Genomic DNA, 21,179 nt, shown 5'->3' on the forward strand with positions numbered 1-21,179 from the left:
TTTCAGGAACCAGCACTGGTACAAGAAGTCGAAGTGTCCCGTAGAGCTACGAGGGCTAGGAATTATAAACATAAGACAGCCCCCGTTAAACAAAGGGGTGGTACAATTTTACGTGCCCCGGCAGTTAAGCGGATACACATGGTTCCACCTAAGGGATCAAAACAACCCTTAAAGAATAAATCTCATTTCCCAGTGCCTGTCGCAGAAACCCATATAATTGACGGGGACTTGTTAAACCAAGCATTGACTCCATCCACACATACATCTCAGGACCCTTTACCTATGGGAAGCAACGACGAGCAATGGTTAAGACTCGAGGCACTTATGTCTGTGCTGCTGGAGCCTTTGACCAGTAGGTTGCAGAAAATTGAGGAGAAGCTTGTAACTATAGAACACAGACTAAACGGGGTCAAAGAATAGAGGTCTACTAGTGTCATGTTTTCCCACCTGGAGGCTACGGCTGCTAGTCAACCGTCTACATCCGGTGTGATTAGGACGGACACTTCCTTGGTGAGGGTAGATGTGTGGGGGGTTACGCCTGCAAGTGTCCTTAATAGTGCTATCACTAATCAGGCTCTTATCCCCAATAACCTCGAGTTAAATAGCCAGATCACTCCGGGGGTTAGTACGTCACTCCCCACTCACCCTCCCACTGTGCCCCGGACCAGCACAGACCTAAACACTGTTTTCCCCCCTAGGCTTTCACCTGTAGTCTCCCTGACAGGTCATGGGAGACCATTGGTGGGTTTTGCCTGTCAAAATAGCTACACTGCCCAAGGGGTCAGCATTCAATGCTCTAATAAGCAGGGGACGGAAGTGGGGGGCAAAAATCATGAGCATGCTGCTGCTGCTATAATTGATCTCCCCCCTGCATGTAGCCCATATACCATTGTTTTGGCAGGGGTTCCGGGGGCACAAGGGGAACACACTTACCAGCTAATGAACAAGGTTCTCCACTAGTTATGTAGATATGCCGGTTTTAACCTTGGAGACCATGCTTCGATACTAATGGCCAGGAGGGTAGCGTGGATCGGGAAGAGTACTAAAAGATTTCCGGGGGATTGTGTTATCGTCACCTTAAGGCATCCAGGTATGGTTCAGAGCATTATTCAACAGTGCAATGATTACCTAACTTTTGATACCCAAATAAGACCTTTACCTCTTGCTTACTTCTATAGACCGACGGGCCGCCCTAATTCCATCTCGGGCCCCCAGAGAACGGGTGGTGGTTGGCTGAATGGTCAGGTCTATTATGGTAATCGTTTTGCCCCGCTGGAGAGCTTGGAGTCATTAGAGGGTGTAGATTGACTGAGTCCTTGGGTCCCACACCAGTTTTTAACCGCGGCTGATTCATCAAGCCAGATAGGGGTCAATTGTTCAGTCAGTGAAGCTAGTGAAGTAGGAACAAATGCTGGTACTGGAGTTCGTTGTCACGATGCCAGGTCGAAACTTTCTGTTTATAACACTAATATAGTTACACCAAGCCCCACTGAACATCGGGTACTTAGAGAAGGCGAGAACACACATGAACACAGGGGTATTAATTTTATTTCCTGGAATATTGCGGGACTAACCAGCAAACTTCATGACTCACACTGGCTGAGAATGATTAGGAAGTATGACATAATTTGTCTTCAAGAGACTTGGGAAATTGGGCATGACATTTTTTTGGAAAGATACAAATCTTACCATAGACCAGCAGCCAAATCATCGTCTGGGAGGGCCAAGGGAGGTCTGATTGTTTTTGTAAAATTGGGGATGTCAGGCACATGGAGGGATTTGCTGTGGGACTCAGCAGTGACGCAGGGCATTGTTATGACCACTCGCGTCATGTGTCTGATTAGCCTACATTTTTATAATGCACAATCTAACTGTGAAGGAGGCAACTCGTTCTCTGAGCTTAACACGAGGCTGAGCTCAATACTGGACACGAATGCAGGTCGAACCGAACTAATCCTGTTGGGAGACTTTAATTGTCATTTGTGCCCAAATCTGATGATCACCAGGGGAGACTGGTCGACTTGTCCGGTGTGTAAGGGCCTACACATGGAACACTCGCAGGCTGGTCTAGAACGTACTACTGTTACAAGTTCTTTGGGCTTAGTAAACATAATGGAAACGCTCTCCGTCAATGGAGATAGTTTAATCCCCCCATCTTTTAAAGGGAGGAGTTGTAACTCTTTCATTGATTTTGTTTTTGCCACCCCTTTGTTGGCAAGTAGAAACCTAAACTTTCTCATTATTTCTAGCCCATTCAGTGACCACAACCCTCTTGTCTTTTTGCTCCCTACTATCGGCTGTGCCACACCGCTGACTAGTCACCTTAAGGCCTCCTTCCTTTCAACCACGGGTCAAGGGCGGCGAGTAAGATGGGCGCAAGTAGATACGGAATTATTTACTTCTTCTCTTTTTAAAGATGGACAGGAGCACATTATGAATTGTTTAGATCCCACTGTGGGGGGGGGGTAGAAATAATTACTTCCTTTGAGGCTCTTGCAAATTTGATTAGCACCCTCCTTACTGTTGCTGCAAGGAAACTTAATCCGCCGCAAAATAGATGGTTTGATGCCTCATGCTCACTTGCTTTAAGGAACCTTAAAATGGTTATGAAAGAATTCCTGTGTGTAAAGGCAAAAGTGGCTGAATGTCGGAAACAGTATAACAGGGTGTTAAAGGAGCGCAAGAGTCAAATTCAGCGCGCGGCCTGGGAAGACTTAACAGAGGCTGCAGAATTACACGATACTACACGCTTCTGGCAGGTGATAAATAGCCCCTGCTTTGCAGATGCAAATAAGCCAGACATTTCAACAGTAATTTTACCGGATGATTGGCAGGTGTATTTTAAAGGGCTCTATAACCACCCCACAGATCAAGTGGCCTTTTTGGCCCCAGTAGTCTCTATGGATTCCACACAGTCACTATTTTTCTCTATGGAGGAAGTCAGTGTAGGTATTGCCGCCCTAAGCCGTAACAAGGCCCCGGGTTGTGACGGTATCCGGCCAGATCTTTATCATAGCAATCTTGAAGTGTGGATCCCGCTTCTGACTAGCGTTTTAAATGCTGCTATTACAAGTGAAATGCCAGCCTCATGGTCCTCTGCAATAATTGTCCCGATATATAAGAAGGGGGATAGGGACAGCCCCCACTGTTATCGTCCTATTTCGTTAATAGACGCCACCATAAAGGTTTTGGGTGGGGTGATTTTAAACAGACTGGAGGACTGGGCAGAACTTAAGGGGGTGATTACCGACACCCAGTACGGGTTTCGGAAGGGAAAGTCCACAGTGGACCAATGTCTCAACCTATATTTAATTAGTGCCAAATACACCATAGCCAAAAAGGGATCATTATTTCTGGCCTTTATGGACCTCACAGCTGCGTTTGATCGTGTGAATCGCAGCAAATTATGAGCACTGCTTGGCGATATGGGGATTGACCCCTCACTTATAGGCATACTGCATACTCTTCACTCCGACACCTCAGCCGTAGTTAGGTACTCGCCCGCGGGGCATCTAACCAAAAGTTTTGAATGCTCGAGTGGGGTGCGCCAGGGCTGCATTCTTGCACCTTTTTTATTTGTGTTATATATAAATGGGTTGGACTCCACTCTTAGCAGTATTGCGACAGATGTCCCTAGGATAAGCTCACGTAAAGTTCCAGTCCTATTATATGCAGATGATGCCGTTCTCCTGGCTCGTAGTCCCTCTGCACTACAAATTTTAATAGATGGTTTTACAACTTTTATGACAAATCTGGACATGTCTCCTAATCTCACTAAATCATATGTGATTGCGGTAGGGGAGAAACCACGAAGACAACAGAACTTTACAATTGGCACAATTGTACTAGGAAACGTACCCATGTTTACTTACTTAGGCATAACCTTTGATGTAAAGCTGAATTTTAAAAATTTAATAGACGAAAAATGTCTTAACATGTCCAGGATTACAGGGTCCATCAAGGGATACGCCACACGGTTGGGGTACTGGAAGCCCGGTCTTATTTTAAAATTGTATAATTCCATTTGCTGTTCAGCGGTTCTATATGGTAGCGAAGTTTGGGGTTTCACAGCAACATCGAAACTTCAAACTGTGGAAAATAAATATCTGAAAAGCTTGCTGAGAGTTCCGCCTAGCTCACCTACTTTCAGCATTCACGAGGAGTTGGGGGTCAGCTATATCTCTGACTTGGTGGCCATCAGACCTCTTCTTTGCTGGCTTAAAATTTGGCTCAATGAAGACTCTGGACTAACAAAATCTGTTTTATTGGACTGCTTGAACTTGGATCATAGCAGCAGAATCCCGTGGATGCGATACGTCAAAACCACCTGTATGAAGTTGGGACGTGAGGAACTGTACAGTGCACCCGAGACAATTAGGCCCAGCGACAAGGGGAGTATAAAGATCTTGCATTCTAATTTTCTGGTTACCACTCGTGAAAAGGTGGAACTCTTAAAGCGGACTGTGAGAGAACATGCCTTGGTCAAAACAACCACTGGTATAGAACCCTATCTGTCTTTTGTACTTAACCCACATGAAAGATTTTTAATGACCCATTTTAGATTTGGTCTTATCCACTTTTTATTAGCAGTGCCAGAGGGTTTTACTGATAAACTTAGTGATAAAGGGCCCTGTGGCTGCGATCATAGATCTCCACAGGATACCCTTCACTTTATATTTTTATGCTCTTTTTATGCCGGGCCAAGGAGACAGTATCTGAAAGATCTGCTCAAGAAACTTAAGTTTAAGCATGTAAGGTTGGCATTACTGTTTTTAAAAATGTCTACTGATCACTTTACATTATTCTGTTTTCTAAACTTTTTGAAGACAGCAATGAGATTACGAAAAACTAGAGGAGTTGTCTATTAATCCATTGTAATGAACTTGAAGATTGTGTATTGCATTGACTGGTTGGGAGGTTCTTCTTTTAAATGTAATGCTCTTATGATTTAATTTTAAATCGAAATAAAGCTTATTGAACTGAACTGAACTGAATCTGGTAATAGCTTGCGCTTTGGGAGAAAGGATTGCAATGTCCTCCTTTATAGCATTTCTCAAATTGTAAATCGTCTGCCGAAGTGTAAGAATATTTAAGAGAATGTATTGTGGCCACTATTCATTTCACGTCAACTAAACAATAACAAAAGACGTGCGCTTTTCGTTCCAAGCTCCCTCCTCTCGCTTCAGGGAACACTGTTGTTCATGAGGTTCATTAAGATCATCTCTTTGGAATGTCAGTGAGCCCAGTCAATGTGGTCCTTGGGAGTCCTCTGGCATTGTGTAACCACAAAATCAAGACTGAATCTGGGATGAGGGAAACAGAGGCACGGGGTGCTAGGAGTGGGCAGCCTCCAACAGAAACTGTTTACCACAATGAAGCCGCTCCCAGTAGGGTGTCGCTAGTGGTGCAGATCAATCTGTGAGTGCAGGCATCTCACAAAAAGTGAAAGACTGTTCTCACACACCACCTGGTATCATGCTTCATCATTGACCAGTACTCGCCATCTAAAAACTTGGTTTGATAGAGGGCGGGCATACACCTGACGATAGGGATGAACTTCTAAACTAACTGGGGGCCCATAGAAAAAGATAGTGAGGTTAAAAAGCAATTACAGATGCCAAATTAAATGTAATATTGCTGGCATCTATATGGTAGTTAAAATAAAGTGATCGGTGTAATGGGGATATTATTGTCCCCCCACCGAAATCAATGGGGTCAACATGTTTCTGCTAAAAGACCCAATTAGGTCCGTGGCATTCATCAGGACCAAAACAGACAAATAAACTGCGGGCTCCACTCTTACCAGACTGTGGTGAGAGGATTTCCACTTAGTGGGGTGATATAGATCACACTCCACTGTGATATGGCCTATATCTCGATCGAGGAGCAGAGGAGCACAGATACAGGCGCAGAGGCAGAGATCACGACATGTATCAGGCTTAACCTAAGGGGTCTCCTGCCCTCAACCTCCTATGGAGCACTGTGTCCCAACTTTAGGGCTTTAGATATAGGCCATATCACAGTGGAGTGATGGTGAGGAATGGCAATGACTACTTTTCCTCGACTTGTGGCAAGACAGGGATAAATAAGAGCCAACCCAGCCATTCGGGAAGGCTGGAAGAGTATTAAAAAAAATCATACCACCTCTCACCCCCGAGTAAAGCTGGGGGTGAACACTGACACCACCTGGCTTTAAAGATAGATCTGGAGTAGTGAGCTTTTTGTTGTTGAGTACCCTCTCCGCCAAAATGAAGGTCTGCCCACCTCAGTTAGATTTGCTCTTTCAGTGTGTCGCTGGTGGAGTCTACTCCACCTCCGTTGCCGACATACACCTCCGATGGCCCAAAGTAGTAATGGTTGTTGGAGTTTTCGCCATTTGTCTGCTCACCCAAATTAAAGCAGACAGACAAATGACAAGTTTCCACTGTCTGTCTCCGCCAGGTAAAAACCTGCAGCGGCAGCAACTCCATTAGGGCGGAGGAGCGCCGCCCCCCTGCCACCAGCCGCAAATAAAAGGATAATAAAATGGGTTTCTAACCTGTTTTATTATTGTTTTATTTTAATCCCACTAGACCCGCCTCCAGGACTCTGAGGAGTCTTGGTGGTGGGTCTAGGGTATAGACACTGCGGTGGGGTCCCTTCAATGTGCATGAGGTGTTTGGCTGGTCGTTTCAGGCCGGTCAAACATCTCATGAGCAGTAAAGTTTTCTCCAGCCCCAGCTGCGTTGCTGGGGCTGGAGAAAGCAGGCAGAGGTTCCCAGTCTGTCTGGGAGTGCAAAGTTGTAGCGCTCAGGCCGATCATGACGCTTCTTTCCTGCAGCATCATGATTGGCCACAGTGCAGTCTGGGAGCCTGACCCAGAAGCAGCAGGAAGAGCGGGATGGAGGGACGGCGGAGGAGGCTGTAATCAGGTAAGTGTATTTTTTTTATTTTTTTGTCCACCGATCAACCCGCCCCTTTCAACTCCCTCCTACGGCCCGCACCCCCCCCCCCCCCCCCCCCCCTCCACACACTTTGGCAGGGGAAGGGCAGCAACTGAAAACCTGGCACTAAGAGGCAGTGAAGCCTGAAAAATGACCCCATGCCATTTTAGAAAACTGTCTGGCGAGGGGGGTCATTGTTTTATTTATTTTCAAAAACAAAATCCCACTTTGGCAAAGTAAATAAAAAAAGGAATATGCATAACTAGACATTCCGAAGCATGAACATTGTACATAGTTGCTGCACCAATACTGGTAATGGAAAAGAACACACATTTTTAAACTAGTTCTGTTAAGTAACCAATTCTGCATATCACGGAGTAGACAAGAAAACGCCAGATGTGCGATCCAATGAGTGAATAACTAATTCTCCCTGAAAAGTTGTTTTAAAATGAGGAGAACGCTTTAAAGCACAAAGGCAGACTGATTAAACATATTTTAACATGCCGAAATACTACACGTTGTCAATGACATGACGTATTTGATAGGTTTGCTGGGATATAGTGCTGTTTTGAAAATGTTACCGACTTTACAGCAACTAATAAATGCCTGTGATCGGGATGGTCAGGTTTCTATCTACTCCCATCAGCTAGACACAACATAAGGTTGGCGCTTTCAGATACTTACAGCCGCCCACCACCAGGCATGAGGGATGCTGGTGAAGTTGGTGCCCGACACGTCGTGCTCCACAGTGTAGACCATGGCCGAGAAGGAGAAGATCCCCATGGCAATGAAAAGCAGCAGGCAGCCCACCTGCTGGTAGCACTGGCGCAAGGTGAAGCCAAATGCGCGCAGCCCCGTGGAGTGACGCGCGAGCTTCAGGATACGGAAGATGCGCATGAGGCGCATGATGCGCAGGACCTGTCCCAATTTACCCACCCGACCCACGGCTTCAATCTCCTGCTCGTGTGCGGGGCTCCTACCGCCTTGGTTCTCGTCCCCGGTGAAGCACTCGAGGAAGAGTTGTAGATACAGCGGTAGTATGGCTATGAGGTCCACGGCGTTGAGCACGCTGCGTACGAAGCGACGCGGGTCAGGCGTGGAGACCAGGCGCAGTATATATTCCAGGGTGAAGAAGGCGATGCATAAGGTCTCCACTTGCTCGAGGTACGGGCGGCCTGGAGACTCCCCCGGGTGCCCGTGGTGCTGCATCTCTTCCACCGTGTTTAGCGTCATGGCTACTATTGAGATGAGCACGAAGAAGCTGGAGGCCACGGCCATGACCTTTGCTGTGATTGAGGAAAAAGGCTTCTCCATGAGGTTCCAAAGACGCCGACGCTGCGGGCCATAGGTCATGTCCCGGAAGAGCTCCTCGCTCTCTTCCTCCATCTCCGCGCGCAGCTCGCGCTGCACCTTCAGCTGCTCGGTCAGCTCGTCTTGACGCTCTTCGAAGGAGATGCGGCAGCAGCGCGGGGTGTGCTTTATGCGCACACCCCAATAGTTGATCTCTTCCATGAAGCTACGAGGACACAGCTCGTCACGCACATGCAGCACGCCGGTGCGGTAGAAGTTGTAGATGTGGTGGAAGACGGCCGGGTCCCGGTCAAAGAAGTACTCATCTGCTGTTGCGGCATAGTCATCGCATAAGTCCAGTTTGCGCTTGTGGTCAGTGTACGTGGCCAGACGCCCTATGCGCGTCTTTGGGTGGTTGGCGGCCACCACATAGGCGATTTGGAAGCTGGTGCCACCCACGTTGATGTTCAGCATATGGCTCTGGGGAAGGAGCGGGCAAGTGAAGGCCAGCGAGAAGAGCCTATTGTCCTGCCAGGAGGTTCTCTCTTCCTCGCCTTGTTCCTCTTCCTCCTCGTCTTCGTCCTCCACAAAATAGTTGAAGTTGCCCTCGAGACCCAGGCCGTGCATGGAGCCCCAGTGGGACACATAGCTGGCGTCCGACTTGAGTCGGATCCCCGTGGGTTCTCTGCGGTATGAGAAGGGGTACTGTCCGTGCTGCTTGAATTTCAGCATATTGTTTTTCCCTCCCCCTCTCTTGATCCTATAACCCTATTTTGTTTCCAAGAGATCCCCCTGCCGGAAGAACAGAACTGGTGAAGCTGTTAGCCACCTCTGCCCAGGCTGCAGCCCTCTGCTGCGGGGCTCAGCGCGCCTCATCACCGCCAGTTGTCTAATCTCACACTGTCCGGAATGCACTCATCACGGGCCCTGCTGCTGCTGAGCTGCTTAAATATTGCTGACAGGAAGATCTGGGTGCTTAGACAGGGATTTGGAGGCTATTATCCTGTTTCTGCCTGGCCGACACTGTGGCATGTGACGTGCATATCCACGTATACTGACTGTACAGAGAATGTATACAGATGATATAGGCCAACCTCCAATAATCGAAGGCACTCACTTCACAGGGTGTGTGAATTTGAGGCAATTAGCGTTAAACATATGCTTCACATAGGAAGACATAATTTCAGTCAAGACGGAAAAAAATGTCCACAGCTTTTCCTTGGAATTATATAAGCACGCGCCAGTTCCTGTCTGTGAATGTCCTACTAGCGTCTGCATGAACCGTTCCATTGCACATCATGTCTCAGACTCAGAGAGTTTTAACCCGACAATGCAATTCTAAATACAACGTTTGTGAATCTCAAATGGCTGGCTTGCTGTTTTGTATTTACATATAGCCTTACAATTTACTCTTGTCCTGTGTGGCATTCTAGAGCTCGAAAACCGAGCGAAATTGAAACATTTTATAATGGGACATTCAAAATAAAATAGTTTTCATAAAAGCGATACGTAGTACCTCACAACGGGCCAGATTTACTTAATTTTCATGCAACTCAGTACGACAACTACATCCGATATGTTGCATTGCGCGACGGGGAAAGCACATCACAAAGCCATATATACTAATATTGGTCTGCTGCTGGTGTCATCCCCGCTAGTGACAGTGCTTAATTTGTTAAAATAAAAAAATCCAGGGCCCCTGTTAGGCGGCAATTGGAGCTTGCACTACCCATTGTCCCTACCAGCACTGCTGATGACCGCACCAATACACCTACTAACCATCACACACAATTGTGACACTTCTAGGCCCCTAAAGCTATAACAAAGGCTTGGGCGGCCGATATTAGTCATTTTTGATATATTTTGAATTCATAAACAACAGTTGTGCTCATTTCTAATTAGACAAACAACGCCACCATGTGGCAAACTGTAATAAGTGCCAGTGTTTACAATGAAGTGCGAGCACTGGAAACCACAGGCTCAAATTAAGCACTGGGTAACATGCAGGCTGCTTTGCACAACACACTGTGTTGCTCCAAGGTGCAGAGGTGAGGGTGAGCGGTCTAGTAAAGGGTTTGTACTCCAAGCGCACCCTTCTAGTACATATTCTTATGCCAAGATAAACTCAGAAGAACCGCATGAATTGCATTGTGTGCTCTGCACTACAGCACACATGCAATACATGTTTTAAAAAAAAAACCATAATTTCTCTTTTTTTTTTAAACCGATTTTATTGGGCTTTTATATCATTGGAAACAACAGACCAAAGCATAACATTGCAGTGGTGTATCATGAAATCATACCCATCAATAGTACACCCCTTAATCCCCCACCCACAGCTTTCCTCTCCCCCTCCCAGAGTTGCGCCCCAAGGTATGCAAGCCAAGACGATCTCCGCAGTCCAGTTCCCACCCATCTAATTTAGGCTGGTATCAAACCTTATCCCTCAGCACAGGGCCAGAAAACTGAACCCGCTTATCAGTAGTGGCAGTCTCTGCTACTCATGTAGGTCTAAACAGGGTCCTGGATCACCGAGAAGCCGAGGGGTGCCAATTTTGATTAGCACAATTTCTCTTGTTAACACAATAACACAAGTTTTTGATGCAAAGCTCCATCTGGCTATCTTCGTAGATTGGGGTTTGCATCAAAACCTATTCTTATTTGTGCTGGCCATCTACAGTACTGCCCTAGTAACACCAATTGACACAAAGTGAATGAAAGCAGCACACAGGTCATGGGGCGGGGGGGGGGGGGCAGACTCCGCTTCACTGGCGGAGTTCACGGATTTTGCCCACTCTCCGCTTGGAGTTTGGCACAAACTCCGCAACCGGCATGTAGCGGAGTTTACCGGCCCCCGCCACCTGGTAGCAGTTGTATTAATATTCCCAGAAAATGCTTTGCTGGACGAGGGGTGCAGTGTGCTCTCACGAAATGTCCTGTCAGTGTCCGCCTCTGCACTACCTTGGCGGCGCTAGCTCTGTGGAGGCTACTCTGGTTGCAGCGACCGAGCTGCCCCACTCACGCGACTCTGAGACCCGCCTGACATACGGTGGTGGTGCCGCCTCCCTTTCGCCAGTGTGGGAGATGGCCAAACTCGGAGCTGCTTCGGGGGCTGTGTGCTGTGCCATCTATTTAACATTACCAGACCGCTATAGCCCAGTGGAGTCTCCCGGCGCCCCACCGCGTCCTGAGGTCTCCGACAGCTTCTGCAGAGCAGCAGAGGCCCCAGGGAGCTGGAGCAAGCAGCCCATCTACCCCCATGACTCTCTCTCCTGCCGGTAGCAACCGCAGCCGGTGAAACAAGAGGACACTCCTGGCCGACATATATTGATATCATTCGTAGTAGAGTTTACTTTATTGTGCGTTAAGGGCATAGTGGAATCTTTTTCCATAAACGTCTGTAGCAATGGCGGTAGGTACAGCGCGGTATTTCAGAGTTGCTTTAAGCCTCTCAAGGTATAATTTTGGGGTACCTTCTTTATAAGCGAGTACAATTAAAAAAAATCTGAAAAACGTCAATGAAAGCGCCGCAACCTTTTCCTAATGTTGGCTGTACCTCTGCATTTAAGTATCACCGCAGGTCCTTGGTGGTGGTGGTGGGGGGTGGGGTGAGCATTGAAAGGACCCACGCTGCCACAGCAACTTGTTTGCCAGAATACTATGAAGTATATTACATTATAGTGTTTACATGTATAGGCATTGACGTATTTACCACAATATGCACCGTGTATCTTTAGTTAATGATAAACAAAGGCGTTGTGCCTTACTGCCTTATCTACCACATCACGGGGGTAGCGGGATTAGAAATGGGTTTACACCATTTTAGCGCCACATCAACAAAACCAATAGGACAATTATGCTGCAAATATCTTAGATCAAGGGAAAGAGCAAGTACTCTTTCTGCCTCTTTTAGAGCTTTGAGCATGTGCCCAACGGCTTTCCGGTCTTTTTCTGCTTCGGATTTTATCCATAACCAGTAACACATCTCAGTGGGTTCAGCGCTCACTGCAGTGATGCACGAGTGGGATCCATAAAGTAGTCCATAAACCTTTTCCAGCCAAGAGAGGAAAACAGATGAATCAAAAACCCAGAGAGGGCTGGTGATGGCATGGATAACTGCCAAGTGGCCTCATGCGTGATACCCGTGCCAGTCCTGGTTTCATTGCCAATGGCATTACACAACACACACTTGTCAACACTACCACTGTGTGTGCCGGACTAGGCAACATTCTGCTGCACACGAAACTCTGCGGAATTGCACAAATCTGCGGAATTCCATGGAGTAGAACTCCGTGAGCTCTGCCCACCCGTAGTTTCTATGCTCTGAGAATGGAATTTTCAGTGCAAAACACCTTTTGCGTTGGATATTAAATGCTCTTGTAAGACTTTGGGTCACTGTGCATTGTTGCTAAGCCTCAGTACATCTGGGCCAATGTGTGTTAACAAGGGAAGTGATAAGTAGCCAGTGGAATGCATGGATTCCCCAGCATGCTTTCAGGAGGACCCTCTTCCTTGCAAACTGTCAATGCCGCGCGTTGTAGGGCAGTCTTGTAAACTTTTGCTTTTTTAGCACTGCTCTACAGTGTGCATTCAGATAATTTAAAGCCCCTTAAATCATGATGAAAAAAATGTTAAGCAGTTAAGACCTCTTATCACTATTTGGTTAATGAGGGTCACTGTGCTAGTGGGAATCCCTCATTCCTGACTCCAAGCCCAGTGACCTGACCTCTACGGGGCTTCCTATCCTTTAATCCAATTGGATGATTCTGTCTTCCTCTAGCTTTGCTACTGGTCGTGAGCATCTGTTCTTAGGTACTTTCCCTTATGCTTAAATACACATGCAAAATCCAAACACCCATCCACTAAAATACCTAGCCTGGTGACGGACCGGATTAAATAAGCTGCCTAGGTGTTGCCATTTTGCTCCTAGGTGTAATTTAGTGACATATTGTATTTTGTAAGGTTGTGTTATTTTGCGTCATTTTGTTTTTGCAGCGGTCAGTGCTGTGTTTAAGCAGAAAGAAACAACATTTGTATTTTGTCTACGCAGGCAGTTTCATGTTCGAGAGTGCAAGCAGAACTTGAACTGGAAAGAATGCTAAACCTTCAACAATTGTCAAAAAGACCTATTGCCAATCCTTTCCTGCGCATGGAGCTCTATAAATAAGTCCAACAATCCCAAAAGTTTCACCTATTCATTCAACTAAGACGTTGACACTCATAGAGAGATCTTGCATACCCATGAGAGGAGATGGGGGGAATCATAATTCTTTTCCGAACTCTTAGCTCAGTGAAAAATAGTAAAAGTTTTCATTTCTCTATTCCAAACTATACAATACTATAAATAGACCTAGAGAAATTTTCAAAGACATTCATGACCAATCATATGTCATCAAAGATCCTTCACCCAAAACCTCTAACAAGGGAGACCTATCTGATCACTTCACCGTAAAACTTCAAGTGGTCTTGGAGGACATTGGCTTTATTGATCCCCACTCAGAACACCTTCCACTACCCCGGAATGGGCCTTCTGTGACACGGGCCTCATTTACCCCTAATTCAGATTCAGACGTGGAACAAAAAGCCATTTCTAGCACTGGGCGATCACCTATTTCTCTGACCTTATACCTCCTTCCCTAGCCAAAGAACACACATATGCCTTCTTGCCCCTGTGGTTAAACATCCTTCCTCTTTTGCACTCTTGCAGCAAGCTCCTCCCCTGCTATCTTCAAAGTGTCCCATGTGCACACTCTTAACATATATATATATATGCCATAATACTAGTCTTGATAGCTACAGACCCATCACTGTGCTACCCTTCCTGGCCAGAGTGATAGAGACATTTGTATGAACTCACTTGGAGAAACTCTAAGCAGGAAGTCAGCTATCGAGACTGGGTTTAGGGCAGATCACAGTACAGATCTCACCATGCTTGAGATATAGACAACTCCCCATCGACCTTGTTAGGGCAAAAACTGATTTCTAGAACGAATTCACTTATATGAAGACTTAAATATCATCTTATATAATATCCTGCTCTGCACTCTATGTAATAGGATGGACACTGAATTGACAGTTATGAAATTGTTAAAAAGACATCTGTCCAGCAGAACTCAATGCATTAAAGTAGAGTTCTCTAACGGTGCCCAAAGCAGTTCCATACCAAGTACCGTAACCTTCTGTATTACCACCCATAATATTCAATATGTATGTCAATCTCTTGAGTGATATTTTCACCAAATAGGCATTACATTTCTCTAGTACATAGATGATGCACATCTGCATCTGAATAGAAACAACGCTGGTCACTTTGACTCATTGCCCATTTCCTTTCTGACTTCAGCTCATGGATGTCATGTGTGAAACTGAATCATCAAAAAGCAGAGGTCCTTATAGTATTCCCAAATAGCTTGAAGGCAATCCCATCCTGATTGAATTGCTAAATTACAGGCCCTAACAACTTTAGTAAAACTGTCACTTCAGCAAAATATGTTGCCACATAAGAAGTGTAAGAAAACCCAAGACAGCAGGCTTTTCCCATCCAGGCAAACAGGATCTGAAACAACATTCCAATATCCACCAGGACCACCCAAATGTTGCTCCAATTTTGGAAAGTGTTGAAGACTCACCTCTTTAAAAACACACTACACCACAATGCATTAACGTTCCACAATCCAGCTATGTCTCCTCTTGTTTTTTCCCTTTATGCTTGTTATGACCTTGTACAGTGCTCCACTGCCTTTTGGCTTGGTTCACACTATAGAAACACCATATACAGACATTCATACATTAATGTTGACTTCACATTAGTCGCATCTCTCAACCTTTAGATCAAAGAGATCACTAGAAATGCTAGTTTCAAGCTGAAACTGCTTCACTACATCAGAACGTTCACCCCTAGATATGCATTTAAATCCACGATGTAGGCTCTGCTGATATCACACATCTAATAAGGAATTCTCTGGTAACTGGATAACTTCAAATCCCACTCAAAGCTATCTTAAAATTAGCAGCTAAGTTGATTACCTGCATGAGGAAATTCAACAGAATCACCCCCTACTATAAACTTGCTTGAATGGTTAACACTCCACTCCATTCACATAACATCCTGCCGCATATAAATACATACACGTAAACGCCACCTCAGCTCACTAAAAAGCTGGAAATTCTCTGGCAAAACCAGTCATATAAAGCACATCAGGATGACGTTGGAAAACACTGCTACAAAAAACATATCCACTGTCAAATGCACATTCACATGGAAAGAACCAAGGATTTGGAATGTTCTTTCCATCCATATAAGACTCTCAGCAAATATATAAATTTAAAGTAAAGGAGTATCTACTAAACATGGTTAAATATCTTATACTAACTTTCATTGCTGTCGAAAATCCTTCCGCATGGTCACCCCAGCCTCCTTGGCTTTAGAACTCTGTGCACTTTACCACGTCTAAACTTAAATAATGTGTATATTCTTCCTCTCTAAAACATGTTCTGTACATTGGTATTCACTATTTAGTCAATTTAACTCCTCTATAAACTCATTTAAAATGATGCCTAAAATGCACCCTTTTAGACAAAAGAGGGCAACCCAATATTCCCTTGAGGGCTTTGGTTAATGTAATATGGCAGGCAAGGATGTCAAACAAGGAAATTATTCTAAAACTGATATGTAAGTTTCTGAACGTTTGAATATGTCAAAATTTGACATTACAACTTAATTGAAGATTATTTTCAAACAATTTAAAAAGAAACAACATTTCAAAAAGCAGGAGTAAATGTTAAAAAATTGTCTTTATATTGAAAAAGATAAATCTCCATATGAGCAAAATGGGATGATTATATCCTGTGTGGTAGTGGCGCTCACTGGGTACGATAGATATTAAATGAACAAGGTAATTCAATAGGTGCCCGGGAAAGAGGCAAATCATCCAACACCTCCCAATTATGATCAAAGATCAATGAACCATTTAACATGTCCCGGCACACATTCTTATTATTTAAGACAGGAAAACAACTTGACTGTCCATGTAAATACATAAGAAACAAGAATGATTTTAATGCATTTCTTGTAGAGACTCCAGCCGACACGTGTTTCGTCGCTCGGAACAAGATACCCGCGACTTCCTCAGGGCTTTCACACGGTGCAAAAGTCTTACAAATGGCAATAGTTCCGTCCCAACCAAATCAGGCAGGGTAACGCAGATAATTTCTTAAAGAGATTCCAATCCATCACAAATCTAAATCGCACAAAACAAAGTCAGGTCGTGCTCAAAAGCGGGCTTCTATATTTGAATCCCCACGATGAGCTGAAAGTAAACAGCATCAGAGTCTCAATCCGACTCCCGGCACCTCTGTATGGCCATATGTACAATAACAGGGGTTCACAAAAATAAATCTTATAACACATTGATATTGGTCATTACATAATCATATCTAACTTCATATGCCATATCGCAATGTGCCAAACAACCATTTCCGATATCATTGGTTAAGCCTGTCAAAGAGTATACTAGGCTTTAAATGGCACATTTAATAATGAATACAAAGGAAGTTGGAATGTACGTCGACGTTTCGGTCTCGGTCATCAGGGCTGGACTGGGAACTAAAACCGGCCCTGGCAAACTGCTCAGCCGGCCCCCCTGAGGGAGAGGAGGAGATGCGGCCGAGCAGTTTGCTAGGGCTGGTTTCGGACGATTTTGTAACAGGGGGCCGATATTGCGGCCTCCCCGGTTACAAAAATGGGTCTCCAGGGGCCCAACTCCGGGCCCCACCCTGGCGACCCAACGGGGAAACGCCCGGTACCCACTACGGCCAGTCCAACTCTGCCGGTCATTAACAAATCTGTGAGACCATCTTCAGGACTGTACATATTTTCAGATGATAGGGGACCCCTCTCTGTGGCACAATTGGTGATGTCTTGTTAAAGAAGACTTCACACAATTATGGACCATAAAAAAAAGGACATGATTTTAGTTGTATTTGAGACACTCGGTGTAATAATTTATTTTTGCGGATTTCACAGCAAGCAGCCATGTGGTGAAAGAATCACTGCACTTGTATCAGGCACCTGTTTCCTGCATCGGATTGCTAAAAAAACACTGTCTGTATGTCAGGCAGTTCAACGCCCTGACCTTTTTTATGTGTGAAGTCCTCTTTAGCACGCTCTTTAACACGCTATCACCACTAAGGCCACAGAGAGGGGTCCCCCATCATCTTGAAATATGCCCAGTCCTGAAGATGGTCTCTGATGCTTTGTTAACGACTGGGACCAAAACCTCAACGTACATTCCAACTTCCTCTGTATTAGCTTTAAGAGCTGACTAAAGAGGATTAGACTTTGTGGGAGACCTCGATGAAGAGAGATCTATGCCTAGAAACTTGCCCTGAGAAGCTAGGCACTGTGGGACTGACCAGAAGAAGCTTTCCCAGCATATAAAAAACAAGTCTGAAGGTAAAACCTTTAATTGGGACTACCTACTTGGTGTACCTGACCTCCACTCCATTGTGGTCGGCGTGCAACTACGCCTAGGTCTTGGTCTGCCACAAACTATTATTTTTCCATTTTATTTGTTTTCTTTCTAGGCACTTTTTATCTGAAAACATAAAACATCTGTAGCTCTACCTCCCCTTAACCAATTTAGATTTGTGGATCTCTTAATCCTCGGGATTATTGCCAAATTAGCTGCCGAAGAACATCAGCCTGACTGGGAGGTGGTTAAAACTCCCTGTGACAGGAAACCTATTGTCCAGGCCTCCCCTGCCAAAGTTTCGGTCAGCAGCAGGAGGCCGGACCCGTGTATGTGGCTGCAGCATCCATTTTGTGATGCCAGGGCTCTTTTAAATTGGTACCGGGTATACCAGTGCTGTCATGTCTCTCCCTCTAGAAGGGTGGGATCATACTCCCACACCAGATACTGGTGTGGGGTATGATTCCAAGGTGTTTGACACCAAACACAACATGTTTCCTTGCAGCCAGTCCAAAGTTAGCACTTACCGTTGGGTTATAATGCACTTAAGAGTATATGGTCCTGGAACTGCAAAACACACCGGAGCTTACTATAAAGCCCTGTGATAAAGGAGGAGGCATAGTCCTTATGGACACTAAGAAATACGAGGAAAAAGTCTACCAAATGCTAAATGTAGTTGAACACTACAAACCCATAAAATCAGGAGCTATTACAAAACTGAAAGAAACTATTGATCACACAACTAGCAAGGCTTATGAGGAAGAAGTCATTTGCGAGAAAGAATATCTATTTTTGAATAAAATTAATGCAGTAATTCCAGCATTATATGGTGTGCCAAAAACACACAAGGATATTCAAGATCCACCACTACGTCCAATAGTTTCTTCAATCAACTCCTCGACTGAACCACTATCTAAGTATGTGGACAGGTTTCTATGCCCACTTACCACCCAATACAAATCTTATATCAAAGACACAGGGGATATTATCAAAAAATTGGAGAATGTACCCTATTGACCCCAAGAATGAAATCTTGGTCACCCTAGATAGCGAAGCGCTGTATACAAATATACCGCAACAAGAGGCAATAGAAGCGGTTAAAACACTTCTAGAAAGATCGCCAGGAGAAAGACCTAACAATTTTATAATTGAATGTTTGGAAATAGTGCTAAAAAACAACTATTTTGAGTTTAGAGGGGACCTATATCAACAAACCAAAGGTACCAGTATGGGGGCATCATGTGCCCCCAGTGTGGCTAACATATATATGGGGGAATATGAACTAAAACATATCTTCAACGAAATTGCTCCCTTCTATGAGAACGTCAGTCAATGGCACAGATTCATCGATGATATTTTTTTTATCTGGCGTGGAGACAAAGAAACTCTAGACATTTTCATCAACTGGCTGAATGCCAGTGATAAAAATTTGAAATTCACTAGCAATACCAGTATTACATCAGTTGAGTTTCTAGACATCACTATACAGGCAGAGGAAGGCAGGATTTCTGTCGGTTTCTTCAGAAAACCTACCTCCAAAAATACCATACTATCACACACTAGTTACCATCCAAACTGTCAAAAGGATTCAATCCCGTTTGGAGAGTTTTTACGCATTAGGCGGAATTGTTCAAACATCAAAGACTTTGACAAACATGGAGAAGATCTGAAACAGAGACTACTCACACGAGGTTATCCCAAACGGTTGATTAGAACAGCATACAAAAGGGCACGTTATTATAATCGGGATGCCCTATTAGCAGGTAACTCTCGCCCCAAGAATGACAAGTTGGTGTGTGTCGTGAATCATTCGAACTTAAATTTTAAAATAAAAAAGGTCTTGAATAAAAATTGGCACATTTTAAATACCGGGGAAGGACCTGAAATCATTCAGAAACCTATCCTTGCATTTCGCAGGAATCGGAACCTGAGGGATAGTCTTGTGCACACTAGGCCTAGACGACAACAGTCAAACTCACAAACAACCTTAGTAGGACCTCAGATCCTAGGTAATCACAAATGCGGCACATGTGTTGCATGTGACAGTGCTATCGTCACTGAATTTTGGCAATACCAAGGTAAGGGAGGTAAATTACGGGATTTCACTAACTGCAAAAGCCAAAATCTTGTATACCTTATACTATGTCCCTGTGCCTTAGGCTATGTAGGCAAGACAGGCCGGGAATTTAGAACACGATACAGTGAGCATAGATCTGCCATCAGAACAAAAAAATTACTAAGTCCCATGGTACAGCATTGCATTGACTTCCAACACAGTGAGAAAGAACTAAGATGGCTGATTTTAGAAAAAGTCAAACACATCGCAGGAAAAGATATACAAGAAGTCAGAAAAACACGTGAGACCTACTGGATCTATACCTTAGATACAGTCAAAACGGGTCTCAACGAAGAAATATTATGGTACACAAGATAAGGGCTGCACAGACCATTCCCCCCCAACCAATGGATAACAGAATGTATGAAATCACTATAGATAGGATAGATTACAACCTAATGTATAATATACTAAATCTGACCATACCACACATAGTGCTTCTATGAGTCTGTGGTAAAAGTTACAATTTGCTGAATCCCCTTCTGGAAACCATGTAAAAGAACATATATGGTAGTAACATTGGTGCAATTCCGTGGAGCTTTTGCTTTGAATATGCAGACACAAAAAAAATTTCTATTAATTTTTATTCTTCTTTTGGGGCAACATGCCATCCTGCACTTGGTATTAGACTGTTTATACACATTAAAGCATATGATCACATATGGATGATACATATTTAGGAAACATTAGATTGGACAACTAGATCGTACTTGTCCTAAAATGTTGACCACGTTTCGCGTAGCAACTAGTATGCCTAAATACGTCCGATAAATGCTCAGCAGGTAACATACTGAATAGCTGGATATGACCCGTACCAAAATGGCGGCGGAGTTTCTCGAACTATGGATGTCCACCAATATATTTTGACGTTTGTCAAAAAGTAGAACATATATAGGACACAAATTTGACAAACAGTGCCTCGGGGAAATTGTGATAAAAACGACAATCAGTAATTATAACCAAAATATGACCGATAAATATCGAGCAGGGAACATGCTGAATAGCTGGATACGACCCGTTCCAAAATGGCGGCGGAGTCTTTCGGACAATGTATGTCCATCAATATATTTTTACAGTTGTCAAAAATTGGAATATATATAGGACATAAATTTGACAACAGTCCCCCGGTGAAACCGTGATAAAAACGACAATCAGTAATCACAAAACGGCTCTAGCAAATGAATTGCTTCATGGAGGTCAATTGTACCATCACCATTTCAAAATGGAACCGACAGCAACATAGGCGCACACAGCGAGACGTATACCAGTATGCAGGGGAACACGTGATTCAATATCGCAGGTGTTCATAATTAGTAAGTTTGTATCGTATAAAGAGGGAATAGCTTCAACGGCTATTCTATCGGAGCCGGAGTCTGTTTA

The 21,179-nt window shown here is 44.5% G+C and overlaps 1 protein-coding gene across 1 annotated transcript in view; it reads right to left on the reverse strand.

The window, feature by feature from the left end:
* KCNV2 (potassium voltage-gated channel modifier subfamily V member 2) overlaps window positions 1-9,098 on the reverse strand; it is a 65,322-nt gene extending 56,224 nt beyond the window's left edge. The window contains exon 1 of the mRNA XM_085632953.1: window positions 7,608-9,098. Coding sequence (XP_085489079.1) covers window positions 7,608-8,945 — 1,338 coding nt within the window. The 5' untranslated portion in view covers window positions 8,946-9,098. The remainder of the gene's footprint in view (window positions 1-7,607) is intronic.
* Between the last annotated feature and the right edge of the window lie 12,081 nt (window positions 9,099-21,179).

The sequence above is a fragment of the Triturus cristatus genome, chromosome 2_1, assembly GCF_964204655.1.
Source record: "Triturus cristatus chromosome 2_1, aTriCri1.1, whole genome shotgun sequence".
Taxonomy (NCBI): Eukaryota; Metazoa; Chordata; class Amphibia; order Caudata; family Salamandridae; genus Triturus; species Triturus cristatus.